Here is a 22,063-nt window from a genome sequence, read left to right as displayed (position 1 = left end):
TCTTTGTCTATTGTTATAGAGTCTGAAACTGGGGAACAGGCATTAGGGGTGCAGAGGCAGGAAGGGTAAAGTCTGGGCCCCCTAATACATAGTTTTCCTCCAAATGGCATAGCAGGAAGCCCATTGATGCCTGCTCCACCAAATTTTCATACCATAAACTTACGTTATGGGTAAAGCCCGTTGTGTAAGCCGATGCAACTGGTGCCACATTAGAAGACGCTACTGCCAATACATGGTACTAGGTAGGTGTGGGCGGTGTCTTACTGAGGTTTCTTGATAATTCTCGGGGTCCACCATCCATAAACCTCTAGGAAATAGACCCAAGTAGTCTCTAAATTGGGTAGTCTTCTAAGTCTTCTATTACCGTGTTAAGAGGATCTTCCGTTTCTGAGCTGATCCTCTCTGACACTTTGGCCCTTAAAGAAGACTTATCTGATCGATCCTAAACCCACTAAAGGTCCATACGAACCTGTTTATGATCTCAAATTGACCTGTATGAGGGCTGTAGGTGTGGCTGTAGGCTTTCCTCAGCTAGATGTGAGTGCAAAGAGGAACATCAAACTGACATGTGAAGATCCTGCGCCGGTGCCTCCTCTCACAATGCAGCAAGTTAAGCCAGGGTAATACCTCGGCTTCATTGCGCATGCACGGTACTACATCGGCTTCACTTGATGGAATGTGCACACGCCGAGGGAATAAATGTTTACGTTTTTCACGCGCCCACATAAGAAATCTTACAGGGCAATTTGGGACACTAAACCACCAGGTCCATATGGACTTGTGGGCGGTTATAGATTTTACATAAGGGTCCCAAGATGGGCAGCACGGTGGCTGAGTGGTTAGCACTTCTGCTTTGCAGCGCTGGAGTCCTGGGTTCTAGTCCCACCCAGGGTCAACATCTGCAAAGACTTTGTATGTTCTCTCTGTGTTTGCATGGGTTTCCTCACGGTCCTCCAGTTTCCTCCCACACTCCAAAACATACTGGTAGGTTGATTAGATTGTGAGCCCCATGGGGACTGGGACCAATTTGCCATGCTTTGTGGTATAACAACGATGGCAAGTGCTGGCAGATTTGGAGTTTCAAATAAAGTAACTTTATTTGTGAGAACAGATGGAATTTTTACGATGTGATTGGTCGCACAAACGGAAAGGACTCATCGCACTTGATAGTGTAAATCTTCTGTATTGTGTTATTTAGCTACATCACACCCTGTAAGGAGAACGGTAACCGAGATGTCATCTTATGAGAAGTCCCCGATATGTCTCGGATCGGATGTATTATATATTTCAAAATTTACCCTGTTAGATGGTATCTACTTGGTTTTGTTAATGATTTGCTGATCAGAAAAAGTTCTTGGAAAAAGTCCGAAAAAGTCCTGAGGAGTCATTGTCATCTGTGGAGAATGTCGCTGTAATGTTGCTGTTTCCCTGCAGCGCCTCCGCAGGTGATACTCAGAACTACATGTTCATTATACATTGCACTTTTTATTCACTCAAGGTTAAAAGGAGTTCAACTATGTTTAAAACCTACCCCCTTTCCAACTATTGGTGGGAGTCTGACTAGTCGGACCTTCTATGATCATGAAAATGAAAAGGAGTTCTGCTAGATTGTTTAAAAAATACTGTGACCTCAATGACAATAGGATGGGGGTCCTGCATCCCCCAATTCAATCAGTCTGTACAGTTTTGTTGTTGAATTAAACATAAGACATAAAACCCAATTCTTGTGGTCGGTGCGGGTCCATGATCTACCAGTTGGTGATATCCTGATTTACTGGAAACCCCCTTTAAGGATTTGTGCTGCAACAAAGTGGACATTTGGGCTCCTTTTTAACAAAATTCAAGCAGTGCCTGAGCCTCTGTGTGTATTTTGGCTGCCGGGTCACAACTTGTGGGTCGGCACTAGAGACATTGGGACAGGAAAAAATACAATACTAAAGAAGCAACGGTGAAGAGGAGTGTGCCTCTATGGATGGATGTAACGGTCATGTTCAGGTGATCTAAGCCTTTGGTCTGCCTGTTGGATTGTCTCTCCTGCATCCCGTGTTCTTTCACTCTGATCAAACATTTACCCCAGCCTACTTACCCCTCAGGATTAACCAGTTAGTGACTGTGATCCCCCCCCCCCCCCTCTGGAACTACCAACCTCCGGCCCAATACCTGGTGTGAGAATTACTATAAATGTGATCACCCTCATACTCACTGTGGTTCTCCATTGGCCACTTACCTTTGAGGACCTTGTTTATTGCGCAGCATCTGTGAGATGAAGGCTCCATATTTAGAGTTGGATGATACGAAGCGTAGACGCGGTTTCGTCAGATGGCGAGGTGTACCGCAGTGATTGCGCTGGAGGCGCTTCCTTACAAATCACTTGCCAAAAAAAATGTCTGGCTTGTAAATATTTAGCTGAAGGTGATTCTTCTGTCTGTTTCACTTTGTAAAACGACATTTTGATCAGAGCGCGGAGCAGGATCTATCATAGGAAACTGGCGCAACTCGCTCCAGGAATAGAGCCAGGTTCTCGTAGTGCTGGCAGCCAAACAGCGGGTGATAAACCAATGTACAACATCAGCGAGGTCAGGAGCCGCCATCTGCACTAATAACTACCTGGCCAACAACAGAGGGCGATATACAGGGAAAAGGATGTAAGCAAATCATAGAAATATTCTGGAAAGATTTCTGAGCAGTATTATAGTAGTTATATTCTTGTACATAGGGGGCAGTATTATAGTAGTTATATTCTTGTACATAGGGGGCAGTATTATAGTAGTTATATTCTTGTACATAGGGGGCGGTATTATAGTAGTTATATTCCTGTACATAGGGGGCAGTATTATAGTAGTTATATTCCTGTACATAGGGGGCAGTATTATAGTAGTTATATTCTTGTACATAGGGGGCAGTATTATAGTAGTTATATTCTTGTACATAGGGGGCAGTATTATAGTAGTTATATTCTTGTACATAGGGGGCGGTATGATAGTAGTTATATTCCTGTACATAGGGGCAGTATTATAGTAGTTATATTCCTGTACATATGGGGCAGTATTATAGTAGTTATATTCCTGTACATAGGGGGCAGTATTATAGTAGTTATATTCTTGTACATAGGGGGCAGTATTATAGTAGTTATATTCTTGTACATAGGGGGCAGTATTATAGTAGTTATATTCTTGTACATAGGGGGCAGTATTATAGTAGTTATATTCTTGTACACAGGGGGCAGTATTATAGTAGTTATATTCTTGTACATAGGGGGCAGTATTATAGTAGTTATAGTCTTGTACATAGGAGAAAGTATTATAGTAGTTATATTCCTGTACATAGGGGGCAGTATTATAGTAGTTATATTCTTGTACATAGGGGGCAGTATTATAGTAGTTATATTCTTGTACATAGGGGGCAGTATTATAGTAGTTATATTCTTGTACATAGGGGGCGGTATGATAGTAGTTATATTCCTGTACATAGGGGCAGTATTATAGTAGTTATATTCCTGTACATATGGGGCAGTATTATAGTAGTTATATTCCTGTACATAGGGGGCAGTATTATAGTAGTTATATTCTTGTACATAGGGGGCAGTATTATAGTAGTTATATTCTTGTACATAGGGGGCAGTATTATAGTAGTTATATTCTTGTACATGGGGGGCAGTATTATAGTAGTTATATTCCTGTACATAGGGGGCAGTATTATAGTAGTTATATTCTTGTACATAGGGGGCAGTATTATAGTAGTTATATTCTTGTACACAGGGGGCAGTATTATAGTAGTTATATTCTTGTACATAGGGGGCAGTATTATAGTAGTTATATTCTTGTACATAGGGGCAGTATTATAGTAGTTATATTCTTGTACATAGGGGGCAGTATTATAGCAGTTATATTCTTGTACATAGGGGGCAGAATTATAGTAGTTATATTCTTGTACATAGGCGGCAGTATTATAGTAGTTATATTCTTGTACATAGGGGCAGTATTATAGTAGTTATATTCTTGTACATAGGGAGCAGTAATATAGTAGTTATATTCCTGTACATAGGGGGCAGTATTATAGTAGTTATATTCTTGTACATAGGGGGCAGTATTATAGTAGTTATATTCTTGTACATAGGGGGCAGTATTATAGTAGTTATATTCCTGTACATAGGGAGCAGTATTATAGTAGTTATATTCCTGTACATAGGGGGCAGTATTATAGTAGTTATATTCTTGTACATAGGGGGCAGTATTATAGTAGTTATATTCTTGTACATAGGGGGCAGTATTATAGTAGTTATATTCTTGTACATAGGGAGCAGTAATATAGTAGTTATATTCCTGTACATAGGGGGCAGTATTATAGTAGTTATATTCTTGTACATAGGGGGCAGTATTATAGTAGTTATATTCTTGTACATAGGGGGCAGTATCATAGTAGTTATATTCCTGTACATAGGGGGCAGTGTTATAGTAGTTATATTCTTGTACATAGAGGGCAGTATTATAGTAGTTATATTCCTGTACATAGGGGGCAGTATTATAGTAGTTATATTCTTGTACATAGGGGGCAGTATTATAGTAGTTATATTCCTGTACATAGGGGGCAGTATTATAGTAGTTATATTCTTGTACATAGGGGCAGTATTATAGTAGTTATATTCTTGTACATAGGGGGCAGTATTATAGTAGTTATATTCTTGTACATAGGGGGCAGTATTATAGTAGTTATATTCTTGTACATAGGGGGCAGTATTATAGTAGTTATATTCTTGTACATAGGGGGCAGTATTATAGTAGTTATATTCCTGTACATAGGGGGCAGTATTATAATAGTTATATTCTTGTACATAGGGGGCAGTATTATAGTAGTTATATTCCTGTACATAGGGGGCAGTATTATAGTAGTTATATTCCTGTACATAGGGGGCAGTAATATAGTAGTTATATTCCTGTACATAGGGGGCAGTATTATAGTAGTTATATTCCTGTACATAGGGGGCAGTATTATAGTAGTTATATTCCTGTACATAGGGGGCAGTATTATAGTGGTTATATTCCTGTACATAGGGGGCAGTATTATAGTAGTTATATTCTTGTACATAGGGGGCAGTATTAGAGTAGTTATATTCCTGTACATAGGGGGCAGTATTATAGTAGTTATATTCCTGTACATAGGGGGCAGTATTATAGTAGTTATATTCTTGTACATAGGGGGCAGTATTATAGTAGTTATATTCTTGTACATAGGGGGCAGTATTATAGTAGTTATATTCTTGTACATAGGGGGCAGTATTATAGTAGTTATATTCCTGTACATAGGAGGCAGTATTATAGTAGTTATATTCCTGTACATAGGAGGCAGTATTATAGTAGTTATATTCTTGTACATAGGGAGCAGTATTATAGTAGTTATATTCCTGTACATAGGAGGCAGTATTATAGTAGTTATATTCCTGTACATAGGGGGCAGTATTATAGTAGTTATATTCCTGTACAAAGGGGGCAGTATTATAGTAGTTATATTCTTGTACATAGGGGGCAGTATTATAGTAGTTATATTCTTGTACATAGGGGGCAGTATTATAGTAGTTATATTCTTGTACATAGGGGGCAGTATTATAGTAGTTATATTCCTGTACATAGGGGGCAGTATTATAGTAGTTATATTCTTGTACATAGGGGGCAGTATTATAGTAGTTATATTCTTGTACATAGGGGGCAGTATTATAGTAGTTATATTCTTGTACATAGGGGGCAGTATTATAGTAGTTATATTCTTGTACATAGGGGGCAGTATTATAGTAGTTATATTCTTGTACATAGGGAGCAGTATTATAGTAGTTATATTCTTGTACATAGGGGGCAGTATTATAGTAGTTATATTCCTGTACATAGGGGGCAGTATTATAGTAGTTATATTCCTGTACATAGGGGGCAGTATTATAATAGTTATATTCTTGTATATTGAGGGTATATAATTACTTTTAAATATATATGTGAAAAAGTTCCAATTTCTTTCCATAATAAAAGGTGTCCTTTATGTTTTCCTGTATTTTTTATATTTTTCCATCACATTTTAGTGCCTGTAGGTGTAAATAATATTTTTAGATCTAAAGTTTCCACTGTACAATCTCTTTTATACAATGGCTTTGATTCGAGATCAGAGGAGGAAGCGTCTTCTTGCCTTCAGCTTGATCACCACTGAGCAGCCCGTGCAGCTTCTATACGACCCATGAGAAAAAAAAAACCTAGATACTTCTCCTTCCACCATAAGAGAGAATGTGCAGTAATGTGCACCCTCCAATTATAATAAAGAGGAATAACAGAATCATCAATGCCAACAGTAGAAGGTAAGGCCCTGTTCTCAAAAGCGTACCATATGATACAGGCAGTCCCCGGGTTACGTACAAGATAGGTTCCAAAAGGTTTGTTCTTAAGTTGAATTTGTATGCAAGTTGAAACTGTATATTTTATATTTGTAGTTCGAGGCAATTTTTTTTTTTTTTGCCCGAGTGACAATTGGAGTTTCAAAATTTTTCGCTGTAATGGGACCAAGGATTATCAATAAAGCTTCATTACAGACACCTTACAGCTGATCATTGCAGTCTGGGACCATAGTAAAGCATCCAGAGAGCTTCACCAGGGGTCCGTCTTTAACTAGGGGTCGTCTGTAAGTTGGGTGTCCTTAAGTAGGGGACTGCGTGTAAAGTGATCATCAGGACAGGGGGTAAATGTCTGTTTACTGAGGAACCTACAGTATTCAGAAAATAGAGGAACTGAAAGTCCTTTGATCCTATCCATATAACTTGGACAACAGGCGTGCCTGCTCGACTTGCTTTATATTTCATTATATGGGACTTATATTCAAGACCGATTTGGCGAGCTCTGTGTAGCGCTGTGTGAACTGTGTGCGCTATATAAATAAAGGAATTATTACGGTTATCCCTGAAGCTCCATGTCCCAAAAGTTCCATAGATGGTTGCTCCAAAAGTCCTGTTGACGGTTGTTCCTGAAGTCCTATAGTCATTTACCATGAAGTCCTGTAGACCAGGGGTCTTCAAACGATGAGCCGTGGAAGACCCGGTCCTGGTCTTGCGGTTGAGGACCGGTGCTCCATGAAGTTCTCTTGTAGGTAGTTTCCACTGAAGTCTTGTAGGCCGTTCCCCCTTGATTCACCTTGTTGGTGTTGTCCATGGAAGTCTACAGATGGACTCCTTACAGATCACAGCTGACTTTTAATTATTGAAGGGTCAGTGGAACTTTATCTCAATTAAAGGTGTCCCCAACACTGGGGCGAAATAAGTGCTAACATTTTCCGATTTGCTTGACCTAGCGCCATGACCACCATTTCATCGAGGCTTTAAACCCATTGCTTCCCACGTTCTCCACATTCATATTGATCCAAAATTGTGTTTACCAGAACAGGGGGACTCTGTGGAGCAGAGAGACTCTTGGGAAGCTACGGCCAGCTGGATCGGCGCGGATACATCCCCATGTTAGAGATGTTCTGTGTTTGGCTGCAGAAGACTTTCCTTCATAGGGTTTTGAGGAACATCTCGCCAGCCGAGGCGGGAGGGTGGAACCGCTCCTTGCAGCTGTGCTAAAGAAAGCCGGATAATATCCTGCATTGTAGGGAGCTCCGCTCTTTACATTCCCAGCCCCAGATAATGTCTGAAGAATATAAGGCCCACAATTTTCTCCCCCCCCCCCCAACAATGGAGGCTTTCATCTCATTTTTATTTATGGAGGAAGCTTTTCTTCGGGAATCTACATTTCTACAGATAGGACATAAGTGCTTCATTAGCGTTGACGAACTGATTAGCGCTCGACTACACAGCCGTCTTACTGTCTCGCTCCATCCTTATTTTTGTGACTTTTGTTAAATAAGTGCTAATTTGTTCCTTATTAGCGACAAGGGCTCTTTTCATGTATTTAAGACGTGGGATTGTTTGAGTGGATGCACGTTTTATTCCAAGCTGCGAACAAAAATATCAGGAATTTTTTTTTATTCTGACACCTGCAAAACTGCCAACGGATTGGGCCGTGACAGCCACCGAGTGATGCCCATTCATGGCACAGTTACATCTACTTTAGATAGCGATGGGCTGGTGGTCTTAAGGCCCAACAGAGGAAAGTCTCTTGATCAAACCCTAACAAATAAACAAATAGACAACCTATAAGTAACCTTCAAGTTGGGTTTTCCTCAGCACACGTTTTGGTAGACCCAGAGACCCCCCCAGAGAATCTCCTTGTACTTCATTGGGCCATGAAAGTAATGGTGATGGTGCAAGTTGGAAATGTCTACAGACGCCGTCACTAATTTATCTCCGGCAGAATTGTAAGCATTGGATGCCCAGTTAAATTCAAACATTGTAAGATCCAGAATTGGTGTATTCTTGTATATCTGAGCCAGAACAAAGCGGTTCTCTTAATTAATGGCCTCTAAATCAACAACTACTGTAGGGTCTTGGGTCTTCAGGTTGAATCATCCTCCGAGCTCTCAGATCTAGTATGAGGCACTTGAGTCTTTAGGTCTATTCACTTTTGGGTTTTAAGTTTTTTGGTTGATTATTCCACCATCAACGTCAAGATAATTTGTTGTAAACTCTTTGTCATAACCCATTAGGCCCAGTTTACATGGATGTATTCAATGTTCCTCATAGACTTCTTTATATAAATCAGGCCCCCAGGTATCTATCATCCAGCTTGCTGGTACCGGGATCACCATTGAGCCTCAAGGTCTACTATCAGACACTTGGGTCATTCAGAACTGGTAGCCCTCCTATACTTATACTGGTCAACAACTTGTTAACACTTTACTATCAAATATTTGGTCTAGTTTAGAGGGATAACTTGTTCTGGTTAAACATCGAAGGTCGTGGTCTTATTGCTCCATTAGCCGGGTTGCTACTAGGTCCATCCAAAGCTCCAAGGTCTATAGTGTATCTCTGTGTCCCGATCAATCATTCTACCACTGGGACCCTCACCCATGTATCCAAAGTCTACTTAGATGTAGCTCTTGCTACATTTTTGTTGCTGTTTTTGTCTTAACTGACCACCAGGGTTGGTTTTCCTTTTAGTCCAATGGATGTTTGGAAGTAACTGAACCAACAAGAGATTAACCCATTAGCATTACCCGGTTTATCTTCTTGTGTACCAGTGAGTTTCTGTAGAAGAGGACGGTTGATGTGAATCCTACTAGAACAGTGAAGGGCAAGTTAATGAAGGGCAGAATAGTTGGAGGCTTTTAGGATGTTCGGCAGCCTCGTTTTGCTGGAGGGAGACTTTGTTGTCAGACTGATCTGATATTAGTTTTTGACAGGAGAAGTGACTGAGCGTATAAATATAATAAGGTCTATGGGGGGATATTACGGAGTGTGAACCTGCTGGGGGGGGTTTACCAATTGGTTATGCTGCAGGTAGCGGGGTTGTGGACGTTGGGTACAATTATACACAATTTTCAGCAAGACTGATTATGTCCATTCTCATTTCTATAAATTTTATTCCACGTAGACTTCTCACTATCCTTGAGTTGCCCTTTGGATAGACGAACAGGATGACCACCAACATGGCCACCACTGTGTGGACCAGAGACGTTGTCACCCACCAATTGAGTACATCCCTCAATGACAAATCTGAGCGGGATCTCATGTGGGGGTAGTGCCGGTTAGGTGGATGCAGTGAGGGAGTTCAAGGGGCAGAGGAGAGGTCCTCACGTTATCATAGCCCTCAACAAGGGGTAACCTTCAAACGTTCTTCTCATTACGGCAACAACACAACAATTTTATCTTCGTAGACTCGGTAGTATCCAGTTCTTGTGTGGATCAGCCGTATATATAATCACTGAAATAAAAGTCACTCTAGTTTATGAATTCCAGATCTGGTGGAGGGCTCTCCTGAAGCCAACCCATACCAGGCGTCCATTACCACCTTCCTACCCGGAGGTTTGCGTGATCTGCTGGTGCCCTTCATCAGGGCTCTTGTCACAAGGTATTGAATCAAGCCTAGGACATATTCCCTATGGATCCCTCCAGCGGGCTATAGGTCGTGACACATATATGTGAAGTGCATCTTTTTTAGATGCTAAGAGCGGCGTTCCCCGAGACGTCCTCCCCCCCCCCATCCATTAGAGACTCCCATGTTCACTCTCGGTAAATGACTCGCGCATCATTTGACGTTTCTATTTGCAGTGTGACCCCCGACTTCTCTCGTATGTGCAGTGACCTTTGCCTGGTCTTTTTGTATTTCTGGTGTCGTCCGCTGATTATTGGGAAAAACCTGTAAAGTGCTTTTCACACCAGACAAGTGCAGACACAAACTTATCTACTGCTCAGGTTTATGGACCAACAATCTCTACAGCGCTGTACAAAGGTTGTGATATCCCAGGTAATAACACAAAAAGTAGGTGGCAAGTCAACGTCTATCTATCATCTATCAATTATCTATCTATCTAATATCTATCTATCTTTCATCTGCAACATCCCCCACTGGGGCCCAGCCTTTTTTTGGGGCCTTGAGGCAGCCGGGGCCCGCAGTACCTGAGTGGCTGGCGGTTGCGGCCTAGGCACGCTCATGTCACGGTGCTCGGTATGGGGACCGGAGGGCTGTCCTACAGCCTGGCAGGTCTCCAGCAGGTGGTGTTGGCAAGAAATGATGGAGGGAGAGGCTGTGGTACTGGTTCTCCCTGGGGCAACCCTTAGAGTCTGTAGTATGTGTCCCTGGGTGGTGGATGAGGGAGCCCTTGATGGTGATACAGCCGCAGCAGGGACCAGACGGAGGCAACATTGTGCAAAAATAACTTACAATTCTTTATTCGAACAAATGCAGGCAACGGGCCATACGATTCTGTACAGATTACTGGAGTGGTCATGGAGAGTGATCCTCAGGAGTTGGATCACCAGCCTGGTAGTAGGTGCAGGCTGGGATGTAGCTGTGTCCAGATATGGAAGCTGCAGCTTTGTCCTGGGTGTTCTGTGTGTGACACTGAAGGTGTATCACACTATCTCTCTGTATATGCTGTGATAGATGATCTCCTCAGGTCTGTGCTAGGTGCAGACCTGGTCATGAGGTGAGAGCTCAGCACTAAGAGCTTGTGCTCAGTAGCAAGGCTTGGGCCTAAGAGCTCCTCATGTGGTGAGAGCTGGGCCTAAAGAGCTCTCTCTAGTAAGAGAGCTGGCTGGCAAGAGACCAGAGCCCCCCACTATATGCTGGAGCACTGAGCGCCACCGTATGATAAATGTGACCCTCTGTGTTTAATAGAACCATAGGGGGCGCTCAGTTTTGTATGAGGTTACGGGAGTGACTGCCAAGAGTAAGCAATAATAAAACAATGGCACAGAGAGCCATAACCCTGCCTTGTAGTGCCCAGGTAATAGTGCTATACAGCGCCATGTAATACCGCAAGAGATGTACAATATAACCTGCTATCAGCAGGGATAGAGGCCCCTGGGGCACCTGCCGGGCCATAAATCTGCGCTCTTCTTCAGGGCCCATCTGGTATCGATCAATAGGTATTGATGAGCAGCAGTTATGGCCTGTTGTATGGTAAATTAACCTGATTAGTCAGGTACTGCATTCTCCACTAAGTCGTCACTGGCGGGGGATGTGCGGATGTAGCAGAGGTGACTCTGTCTGACTCTATACATACAAGGGATTCCAGTGATAGGGGAATAGAACATGGCTGCTTCCTTCAGATACAGCGCCACAACAGTTTGGGTCTGGAATTGCACCTTGGATCCATTGATGTGAAATGGGTGAAGTTGCAATATCATATTCCACCTGTAGTGGCGCTGTTGTGGTTCTGTTTTACTTATTCTAGATAACATAGAGGTTCTGGTAAGAATTGTTCCCATCATAGAGATAAAAAAAAGCAGAGCCCAGCTAAAATTTCTTGAAATTTTTGGTGCCAATCTATGTTTTTTTTAGTTATTTTTTAATTCTCACAATAGGAAACCTGCTTGTCTGCTTGTCCCTCTCCCCCACGGACCACAAATCTTACATAGTTCATGTCAGGGGTTGAGTTGCAGACCTACCCATGTATTTATCCAGGCTACATTTAGTAAAGGGACATAGAAACCGCATTGATTTTTCATTTAAAAAGCCGATTTTAAATGGCCTCCGCGGCCAAGCCGAGCATTTTTGCTAATGAAAGTATATTAGTAATTTGCTTTGTAGACAATCCTCTAGAAATTTAGCACGAGCGGCAAAAATGTGGATATGCCCTTTAAATTTTCAAATCAGCATGAAAGGTCTAAAATTCATAAAAATTGAAGAATGGCAGAGCCGGTAGCCATTTTCAGATGGTGAAGGGCTTTTATTTACATACATTACATATATTATTATATACGGTTTTAAGGGTTTTAGATGTTTGTCTGATATGTTCTGCTTATATGTTAATAAAGATTTACGTTTTTGTATTTAGCTTGTGTCGGCTGTGAGTATATCTCAGTTCTCTCTGTTAATTGGATTTTTATTTGTCATAAAAACTATAAAAATAATATAATAATATAATATATTATATATATATTATATATATGTATATAAGCCCCGCCTCAATTTAAAGGAAATTATCATAATAATTACATTTTTGCATAAATTAGCAAAATGTTAATATATAAAAACCTGTAAAAAATTTTTACAAGGGAAAAAACTGCGTCTTCATCAGAAATTAAGGAAGAACTTTGATTGTAATGCCACCTGCAATACCACAGATGACCTGTAGACAACTGTGGCGCTGTTTTTACATGAATGTGTTTTTTTTTTACTTTTGGACAACCCCTTTAAGGTAAAAATGGCCTGAAAAGTGTTCTGTTTCTCCTTCTCTTGCAGTTTCTAGTGAAGATCTACACGCCAGCTTGTATTTTATCAATGCATCTCTGCAAGAGGTAGTATTTGCTAGCACCACGGGGGCGTTGGTACCGTGTCCTGCAGAAGGAGTCCCCCGTGTGACGCTCAGATGGTACCTAGCAACGGGCGAGGAGATCTACGATGTCCCGGGGATCCGCCACGTCCACCCTAATGGCACTCTCCAAATCTTCCCCTTCACTCCTTCAAGCTTTAATAACCTAATCCACGATAATACTTATTATTGCACAGCTGAAAACCCTTCAGGGAAAATCCGGAGTCAGGATGTCCACATTAAGGCCAGTAAGTATACAAAAAAAATTATAAAAAAATATTTTTTAAATAATTTTAATATTTTTTATATTTAATTTTTTTTTTAAAGGGAACCTGTCATCAGAAATTGGCCTAATAAACCTCTACCCGCCTGTTGCCAAACAGCTAAACACTTTCCAGATCGCGTTTCTTTCATAACCCAGTGCGGTGACATTGTTCAGAAAATCAACTTTGAAATGAGATGTAAATTGGATGTATAAAGTCAAGGAGGCGGAGATTTTAACACTGAAGTCAAGCTCTCTCTTTCTCAGAAGCCCCCATCACTGTAATTGGCGGTCCTACATACAGAGACATCACTAATCAGATCTCCTGAGGTCTGATGCATGATGTCAATCACAGAGGAGGAAGCGTTCAGTGCTCGCCAGTATAAAGTCAAGGAGGAGGAGAGTTCAACACTGAAGTCAAGCTCTGAACGCCTCCTCCTCTGTGATTGACCTCAGGAGATCTGATTAGTGATGTCTCTGGATGTAGGACCATTAATTACAGTGATGGGGGCTTCTGAGAAAGAGAGAGCTTGACTTCAGTGTTGAACTCTCCGCCTCCTTGACTTTATACAGCCAATTTACATCTCACTTCATAGTAGATTTATTGGGTTATGCCACCAGACTGGAACATGAAAAAACAAAAACTAGAAGATGTTACGCTACCTGACAATATTCTGGTATTGGTTTACTAAATCAATTGCTGATGACAGGTTCCCTTTAAGGGGATTGTGTCATGTGTAAAATTTCAGCCGCAGATGCTAGATGTAAGACTGTCAAGGAGGAGTATTGGGCTTCTGCTGTTTTTACTGCAGTTATTTTTTTAATTTTTAAAATAGTAAACAGGGCGGCCATTTTGAACCTATACTTCATCTTACCATATTGGGAGTTAAAGTGACCCAAAAGAAAAATTTTAAAAACCTTCTATGTGCCCTCTGTCCAGGTGCCTCTGACTACTAATGACTAATTCTGAGATTTCTTTGCTTTGCGCTCAGTTTTACGGGAAGCCTATACGGTCCGCGTGGAGGACCAGAAAGCCATGAGAGGCGGAGCAGCAGTTTTCAAGTGCATTATTTCCTCCCCGGTGGAGGCCTACGTCTCATGGGAGAAGGACACAGTCTCACTTGTCTCAGGTAGGTGCTCTTTCATGTCTTCTGCTTTCGGAGATGCGAGCAAATTGTTGAGCCTTTGGCCTCATACGTCGATGCTGAGGACATCGGTGACTGCGCTTGTCTCCTACAGTTATTATACTTCCTGTTTATGTCTTTATTTTGCTGTTTGTGTTGGGCGTGGTTGTCATTTTCAGTGTTGGCTGAATACATTGGATACATGTCTTGGTGATGTCATTAAGCACTGGTGCAGGGATTGGCTGTATTCTCTATGATGTCATACAGTCCTAGCAGTGCAGGGATTGGCTGCATTCTCTATGATGTCATACAGTCCTAGTAGTGCAGGGATTGGCTGTATTCTCTATGATGTCATACAGTCCTAGTAGTGCAGGGATTGGCTGCATTCTCTGTGATGTCATACAGTCCTAGTAGTGCAGGGATTGGCTGGATTCTCTATGATGTCATACAGTCCTAGTAGTGCAGGGATAGGCTGCATTCTCTGTGATGTCATACAGTCCTAGTAGTGCAGGGATTGGCTGGATTCTCTATGATGTCATACAGTCCTAGCAGTGCAGGGATTGGCTGTATTCTCTATGATGTCATACAGTCCTAGTAGTGCAGGGATTGGCTGGATTCTCTATGATGTCATACAGTCCTAGCAGTGCAGGGATTGGCTGCATTCTCTATGATGTCATACAGTCCTAGTAGTGCAGGGATTGGCTGTATTCTCTATGATGTCATACAGTCCTAGTAGTGCAGGGATTGGCTGCATTCTCTGTGATGTCATACAGTCCTAGTAGTGCAGGGATTGGCTGGATTCTCTATGATGTCATACAGTCCTAGTAGTGCAGGGATAGGCTGCATTCTCTGTGATGTCATACAGTCCTAGTAGTGCAGGGATTGGCTGGATTCTCTATGATGTCATACAGTCCTAGCAGTGCAGGGATTGGCTGTATTCTCTATGATGTCATACAGTCCTAGTAGTGCAGGGATTGGCTGCATTCTCTATGATGTCATACAGTCCTAGCAGTGCAGGGATTGGCTGCATTCTCTATGATGTCATACAGTCCTAGTAGTGCAGGGATTGGCTGTATTCTCTATGATGTCATACAGTCCTAGTAGTGCAGGGATTGGCTGCATTCTCTGTGATGTCATACAGTCCTAGTAGTGCAGGGATTGGCTGGATTCTCTATGATGTCATAGTATCCTAGCAGTGCAGGGATTGGCTGTATTCTCTATGATGTCATACAGTCCTAGTAGTGCAGGGATAGGCTGCATTCTCTGTGATGTCATACAGTCCTAGTAGTGCAGGGATTGGCTGTAATCTCTATGATGTCATACAGTCATAGCAGTGCAGGGATTGGCTGGATTCTCTATGATGTCATACAGTCCTAGCAGTGCAGGGATTGGCTGGATTCTCTATGATGTCATAGTATCCTAGCAGTGCAGGGATTGGCTGCATTCTCTATGATGTCATACAGTCCTAGCAGTGCAGGGATTGGCTGCATTCTCTGTGATGTCATACAGTCCTAGCAGTGCAGGGATTGGCTGCATTCTCTATGATGTCATACAGTCCTAGCAGTGCAGGGATTGGCTGTATTCTCTATGATGTCACAGGTTCCTGCATTATCGTCTCTATCTGGGATGTAACATAACATTATTGTTGTAGTTTGCGCCATTGATGTCTCTCGCAGTGATTGTTACCTGCCCGGCGGTGGCTTCACTCCTGCGGCAGCACAAGTCACAATGCGGAGCTCTGATTGTTTGGTCTGAATTGTGAGATGATGGCGGCTTCCGATAATGTCCAGTTGCTAGGCAACAAGGAGAGTTCTAGAAGGGGTTATTCCTGCAGATACAATATAAAATACACAGAAAATGATGGAAATTGTGTTTTCTGTTGGGGCACAGGTGAACGACGTGTGGAAATACAAGATCCGGAGAGATAACCTTGAAGAAAATAATGAGATGCGGATGTATGCTAGTCTTCACTGTGCTGTAGTTTGGTATTGTGGTTGTGCACCAGGAGGCTCTGGATGAGAGATTAGAGGCTAGATCAGATGTTGAATATTGTCCTACAGATTATAGCCAATTATGAGCAGGACATAGATGGGACAGGTAGGGAATGAAATCTCCTTCCTAGAATTCCCTCTTGTTACAATGAGCTGAGAAGAGTCATATTTTTCCTGAGATGGGTCAACTTTACAGGCTGCAGCAGGACTGTCATTCAGAACCGTATATTCAGTTCTATAGCATAAAGAAACATACTGCTGGTGTCATATCAAAAGCCAAGAATCTCATCTTTCAGATCACATGAGGGTCTGTGGGCTACATAACTGGAGGTACACACAGGAGTCTGAAAGATGAGATTTTTATCTTTAACATGACACCAGTGCCATGTTTCTAGGTGCTACAGAACAGAAAATAAGATGTCTCAAATGACGCTTCCCCTGCAGCTACTAAACTTGACCCATCTCAGGCGAAACATGACTCTTCTCAGTTAATTTGCATGTTACTTTGGAAGAGATTTTCTATAGGTAAACGGTGAGTTTTCACATAAAAGAGAACTTTCAAGAAATTGCATTTCATCTCCTGTGTGAGGGGGCTGGTAGTGTATTAGGCTAAAATCTGGTGACAAAATCACTCAAATTTTGGGTTAGGGTTGGGGCTTGTGAATTCATCCTTAAAGTGGGTGGTCTTACAGCACGGAGCCAGACAAGGACCAGGTGTAGGGGAAATAAGAGCCTCTAATTTGGAAATATGTGGAGTTCATCGACGTGGTGAAAGCAGGGTCTCCGTCTTCATGATCAATGGGATCCCAATGACCGAACCCCCACTGATAACATAGAAATCTGGGCCCGCCCCTTTAATTGAATGGGAAAGTGCTGCAATACCACACACAACCTGTGGACACATGTGGCGCTGTGACATCCAGGTTACATCACTAGACATAGGGAGCAGTGTTACACGTCGCTAGACATAGGGAGCAGTGTTACACGTCGCTAGACATAGGGAGCAGTGTTACACGTCGCTAGACATAGGGAGCAGTGTTACACGTCGCTAGACATAGGGAGCAGTGTTACACGTCGCTAGACATAGGGAGCAGTGTTACACGTCGCTAGACATAGGGAGCAGTGTTACACGTCGCTAGACATAGGGAGCAGTGTTACACGTCGCTAGACATAGGGAGCAGTGTTACACGTCGCTAGACATAGGGAGCAGTGTTACACGTCGCTAGACATAGGGAGCAGTGTTACACGTCGCTAGACATAGGGAGCAGTGTTACACATCACTAGACATAGGGAGCGGTGTTATAAGTCGCTAGACATAGGGAGCAGTGTTACACATCACTAGACATAGGGAGCAGTGTTACACATCACTAGACATAGGGAGCAGTGTTACACATCACTAGACATAGGGAGCAGTGTTACACATCACTAGACATAGGGAGCAGTGTTACACATCACTAGACATAGGGAGCAGTGTTACACGTCGCTAGACATAGGGAGCAGTGTTATACATCACTAGACATAGGGAGCAGTGTTACACATCACTAGACATAGGGAGCAGTGTTACACATCACTAGACATAGGGAGCAGTGTTACACATCACTAGACATAGGGAGCAGTGTTACACATCACTAGACATAGGGAGCAGTGTTACACGTGTTATATATCACTTAGACATATGAGAAATCTCACCCTTTTTCCTATAAAAAAAGATTCCTCCAATGTCATGTCCAAGAGAAGAGTCAAGTTTAGAGGCTGCAGAGGGCAGTGTCAGTGGGGTGGCGTAAACTTTTTACTTAGTAAATTACGGCCGTATTTGTTTTGTTTACCATTGATTTCCACAGTTTCTTGCAGTTTTTGTCCTGTAATATTCATGAGGTCGGTGCGTGGAGACTCTCTGAGGTTTTATTGCTCCCTATAGATGGAGACCAGAGCCATAAAGCCACGTGTGCGATGGATCCCGTGTCAGCGTAAACACTACTGCGTCTCGTAAGCCGCGCTGCAGTCGGGGGGCTCATGGGGGTGGGCCGCACAGACCTGTCAGTGGAAGCAGGTCAGCAAGATGGAGAAACCGGAAAAATCAATAAATCTTTGAATTAATCATGCGGCTGCCAAGGAGAATTATGGGGGCACGACTGAAGCGGCGAGGTGTGTGTCCATGGCAACTACTTCCTCCATCACCGGGGGAGAGGTGCGGCCTTGTTTTTCAGCCATCGTGATGATTGAAATAGCGGCGATCTGTAACGCTGGCTTCTCCTTATGTGTCAGGCAGGACTTTAAGGAGACATCTGGGCCTCAACATGAGACGGGGCCACAACATAAGGACCAATTTTTTTAAAAAAAGGAACATGTTGTTTCAGGGGGGCAATGGTGATGTCACCCCCCCCCCCCCCCCCTGCACAGGTCATCCTAGACAGAACCCAAGATAGGGTCGTCTGACCTGACATTCTGCAGCCTCAAAACTTGACTCATCTCAGCTCATTTGCATATGATTTTGGACGGGATTTTTTTATAGATAAACTTGTTAAAATTAACATAAAAAAGGGAATTTTAGAAAGGACATGTCGTACCCTACTAGAGAGGGCTAAGAGTTTGATGGGGTAAAATCTGATGACAGGTTCCCTTTAAGAAGCTGGGTCTAAGGAAGATATCTGTGTATATCTATATGTATCTGGGTGTCTGAATTTTGGAGTCAGGTCTCACTTTAAGTCTGAATCTTAGGGACCGTTCGAAATTGCAAATTTTGGTCTTTGTTCTGGTTGAGAATAAATTTGATATCGGGACTGAGAGTCTAATTCATCATGTTCTGAATTTGGGCCACTGGGTTTAGGTGCTCCCTGGTGTCTCCTCTATCGACCCTGAGATTATTTTACAGAGAATATGATATAAAATGTACATTTTGGTAACCCCCCTTAGGTCCCTAAGTCACAACCTTACCAAGAGGCGCTAAAGTATAAAGTAATATCTCAGAGGATTCCCTGATAGTGGACAATCCCTTTAAATAGCTTCAAGGAATTTTCCATTCTTTTGTATTGTGGCTGAAGTGTTAGGAAAATATAGTATCTGCATTTAATGACTGATTTGGGGTGTGAATTTTGAGGTTTGATTTGTCTTTGGGGTCTGAAGTTTTAGAGGCCCTTAAATTTTCTTGGGGGTCATCTGTCAAATATACATCTTCCTCTGTTTTAATGGTCCTCACAAAACCCTTTGTTCTCCAGGAACAAATGTTGGGATGAAGATTTTCTTCCTGAGTTGGAGGGAGGCAGAGTAGAGGGAGAGACATAATCCCGCCATGTCCCAGATCTGTCAGCAAATCTTGACAGTCCGTTAAATATTTTTGTTTCTACAAATCTGTGATGTATAGGAAGCTAATTTTAAGGCTTAGCGTATCATGTGTCATGTGTAGAGATGGGATCTGAGCCGAGACTGCGAAATTAGGATATTGTAAAATTAAGTAGCACTGGATTCTCTCATATTATCATCCGTATGGGCGGCCATATTGTCTCCCCATTTTCCTGCTCCCCTTAATCTGCCTTTTATTTGCTTACTTTTCTTCCAAGTCAATAAAGTGGGTGTCCTATTGGAGAAAACCCCTTGTTTAGAATACAACTAGATCAGCTGATCGCTCTACGCATCATGCGCAACGTCAACTAGCGGCCACTACAGGGGAAATGCAGTATTGCAAGGTGTCCATTCAGATGATTAGCTGGATGAGATGGGTCAGAGAGGAAGGGATGGACTCTCTGAGGTGGCACCAAGTTGAAGACTCCTTTATGATTTGATGATGTCCATATGACAATTTAAGGGGGTTTTATGGTCCCACTAAGTGTTTTGATACTGATCACCTATCCTTAGGTTGTGTAAGACCCCCCCCTGTAACCACTGTGGACTCTTCATGGATCCTCCACCAGGATAACCACCAGACCTTCCACTTTATGGACATTCTTGGATTTTCTAGGAACTGTCCTGCAAAATTCACAAGAGTAATAAAGTTTGATTTTTTTGATACAGAGCTCCAAATCCCCTGCGTAGACCAAGATTCAGACTCTGGGTGCTCAAAGTCATCACTTGGGGGGGGGGGGGGGGGATCAGGAGTACAAGGTACACATAAAAAACAATAATAAGCCCCATGCTGTATGTTCTTCTAAGTGGTGACCTCTTCGATGTCTGCAGCTCATAGTTGATCATTTAAAGGGGTTTTACCCTTGTAGAACGGGGATCGGGGAGCTTGTACTCAAGATATATTTAGGTCCCAGAGGGGGAGCCACTTAGATGTGGGAGGTTCAGCTGGATTGACTTTATCGGAGATAGGGTCGCCATTTTTCAATTCAAAGCAACTGGGTGCAACAGGGGCGGGGCTAAAATTATTAGCAACAGAGGGGGGTGGTTTAGAGACCTTTGAATCCAATATCTGCACACACATAGAAATATCAAGTAATTACTATCAAAAACAGCAGAATAGTAAAAAAAGTCTACTAGTAGAAGGTGACAAAATAGTGTTACTGCTCCAGCCAGTTGTTTCACACCCCAAAACCTCATCTTCAGGAAGGCAGTAGAGGATCAGGGTTAAGGATGACATGATGGAGGGGAAGTGCTTTATTTTACTGTAAATCTTGAACCCACATACCGGAATTGGGAAATCTTCATTAACAGATATCACGGGAAGGGGGGAAGTCTTGCTGGTTTTGGATCCTCATCTCATCACCGGAGTTTAGATTGATGAGATAGAGAGTCTCTCGCTCTGGAGGACCAGTCTTGTTGTTTATTAAACACACAACCCATGTAAATGGACATTGTGTAATACCTAGTATCACCTGCGGGGGCAGTGCAGGGAAATCAGACACTTCCTTCTAATTTTCCATAGAGATCATAACTGATTGTTACAAATTATAGAAGGGGGAGATGTTGGTGATGAGATTATTGCTATGGGACCATTCTTGCAAGTAGGGATTATTCAAAGTAGAGGAACCCTTTAAGTTTAACATTTTTTTTTTAAGTTTTCATTTGTTTTTTCGATGGTCTATCCTTATTTTTCTGCCGTTCCTTCTAATCCTTTGTGCCACGTGTGAAATATTTATATGGTGGCGCCACACACGATCCCCTCGCTCCCTTCTGATATTTTTTTCAGCGCTTGATATTTGTGACTCTCCCAGCAGACGCCTCTCTTGGGGGGCGCAATCACTTTGCAGTCGTGAGCGCAGCTCTTGAGTCAGCTGCATTTTACTGACTGGCGGTTTTGTTCTAATTAAGCCTCATGAATATGAAGATTTGTATCGTATTCCCATGTTAGCCCTCCGCTTAGGTTTAGCAATAAGATTCTGTCTAAATTCATTGCAATCTATTAGGGTGTCACTTTCACTCCGCGCCAACACTGTTTCTGGCGTCTGCATCCATCACCTTTCATCTAAACTGGAAATTACATGCAGGAAAAAATCCCAGAATGAACGAATAAAATGCAGTTTAATTAAAGAGTGAAAATAATTAAAATGAAAATAAGTAAATAAAAAAGTGTGTAACGGAAAGTAACCGTCCGATTACGGACTATATGTTTTAGGAGTTATATCCTGTATTATACACCAGAGCTGCACTCACTATTCTGCTGCTGGTGCAGTCACTGTGTATATACATGACATTACTTATCCTGTACTGATCCTGAGTTACATCCTGTATTATACTCCAGAGCTGCACTCACTATTCTGCTGCTGGTGCAGTCACTGTGCACATACATGACATTACTTATCCTGTACTGATCCTGAGTTACATCCTGTATTATACTCCAGAGCTGCACTCACTATTCTGCTGCTGGT

At 42.4% G+C, this 22,063-nt stretch overlaps 1 protein-coding gene across 5 annotated transcripts in view; it reads left to right on the top strand.

Moving 5' to 3' along the window:
• DSCAM (DS cell adhesion molecule) overlaps positions 1–22,063 on the top strand; it is a 336,141-nt gene that overhangs the window by 60,805 nt on the left and 253,273 nt on the right. For all 5 annotated transcript variants that reach the window (XM_072138796.1, XM_072138794.1, XM_072138795.1 and 2 more), the window contains exons 2-3: positions 12,813–13,130; positions 14,137–14,274. In XM_072138796.1, coding sequence (XP_071994897.1) covers positions 12,813–13,130; positions 14,137–14,274 — 456 coding nt within the window. The remainder of the gene's footprint in view (positions 1–12,812; positions 13,131–14,136; positions 14,275–22,063) is intronic.

Source organism: Engystomops pustulosus, chromosome 2, assembly GCF_040894005.1.
Source record: "Engystomops pustulosus chromosome 2, aEngPut4.maternal, whole genome shotgun sequence".
NCBI lineage: Eukaryota > Metazoa > Chordata > Amphibia > Anura > Leptodactylidae > Engystomops > Engystomops pustulosus.
The sequence above is the reverse complement of the archived record's forward strand: the minus strand, read 5'-3'. Positions and strand labels throughout refer to the sequence as shown.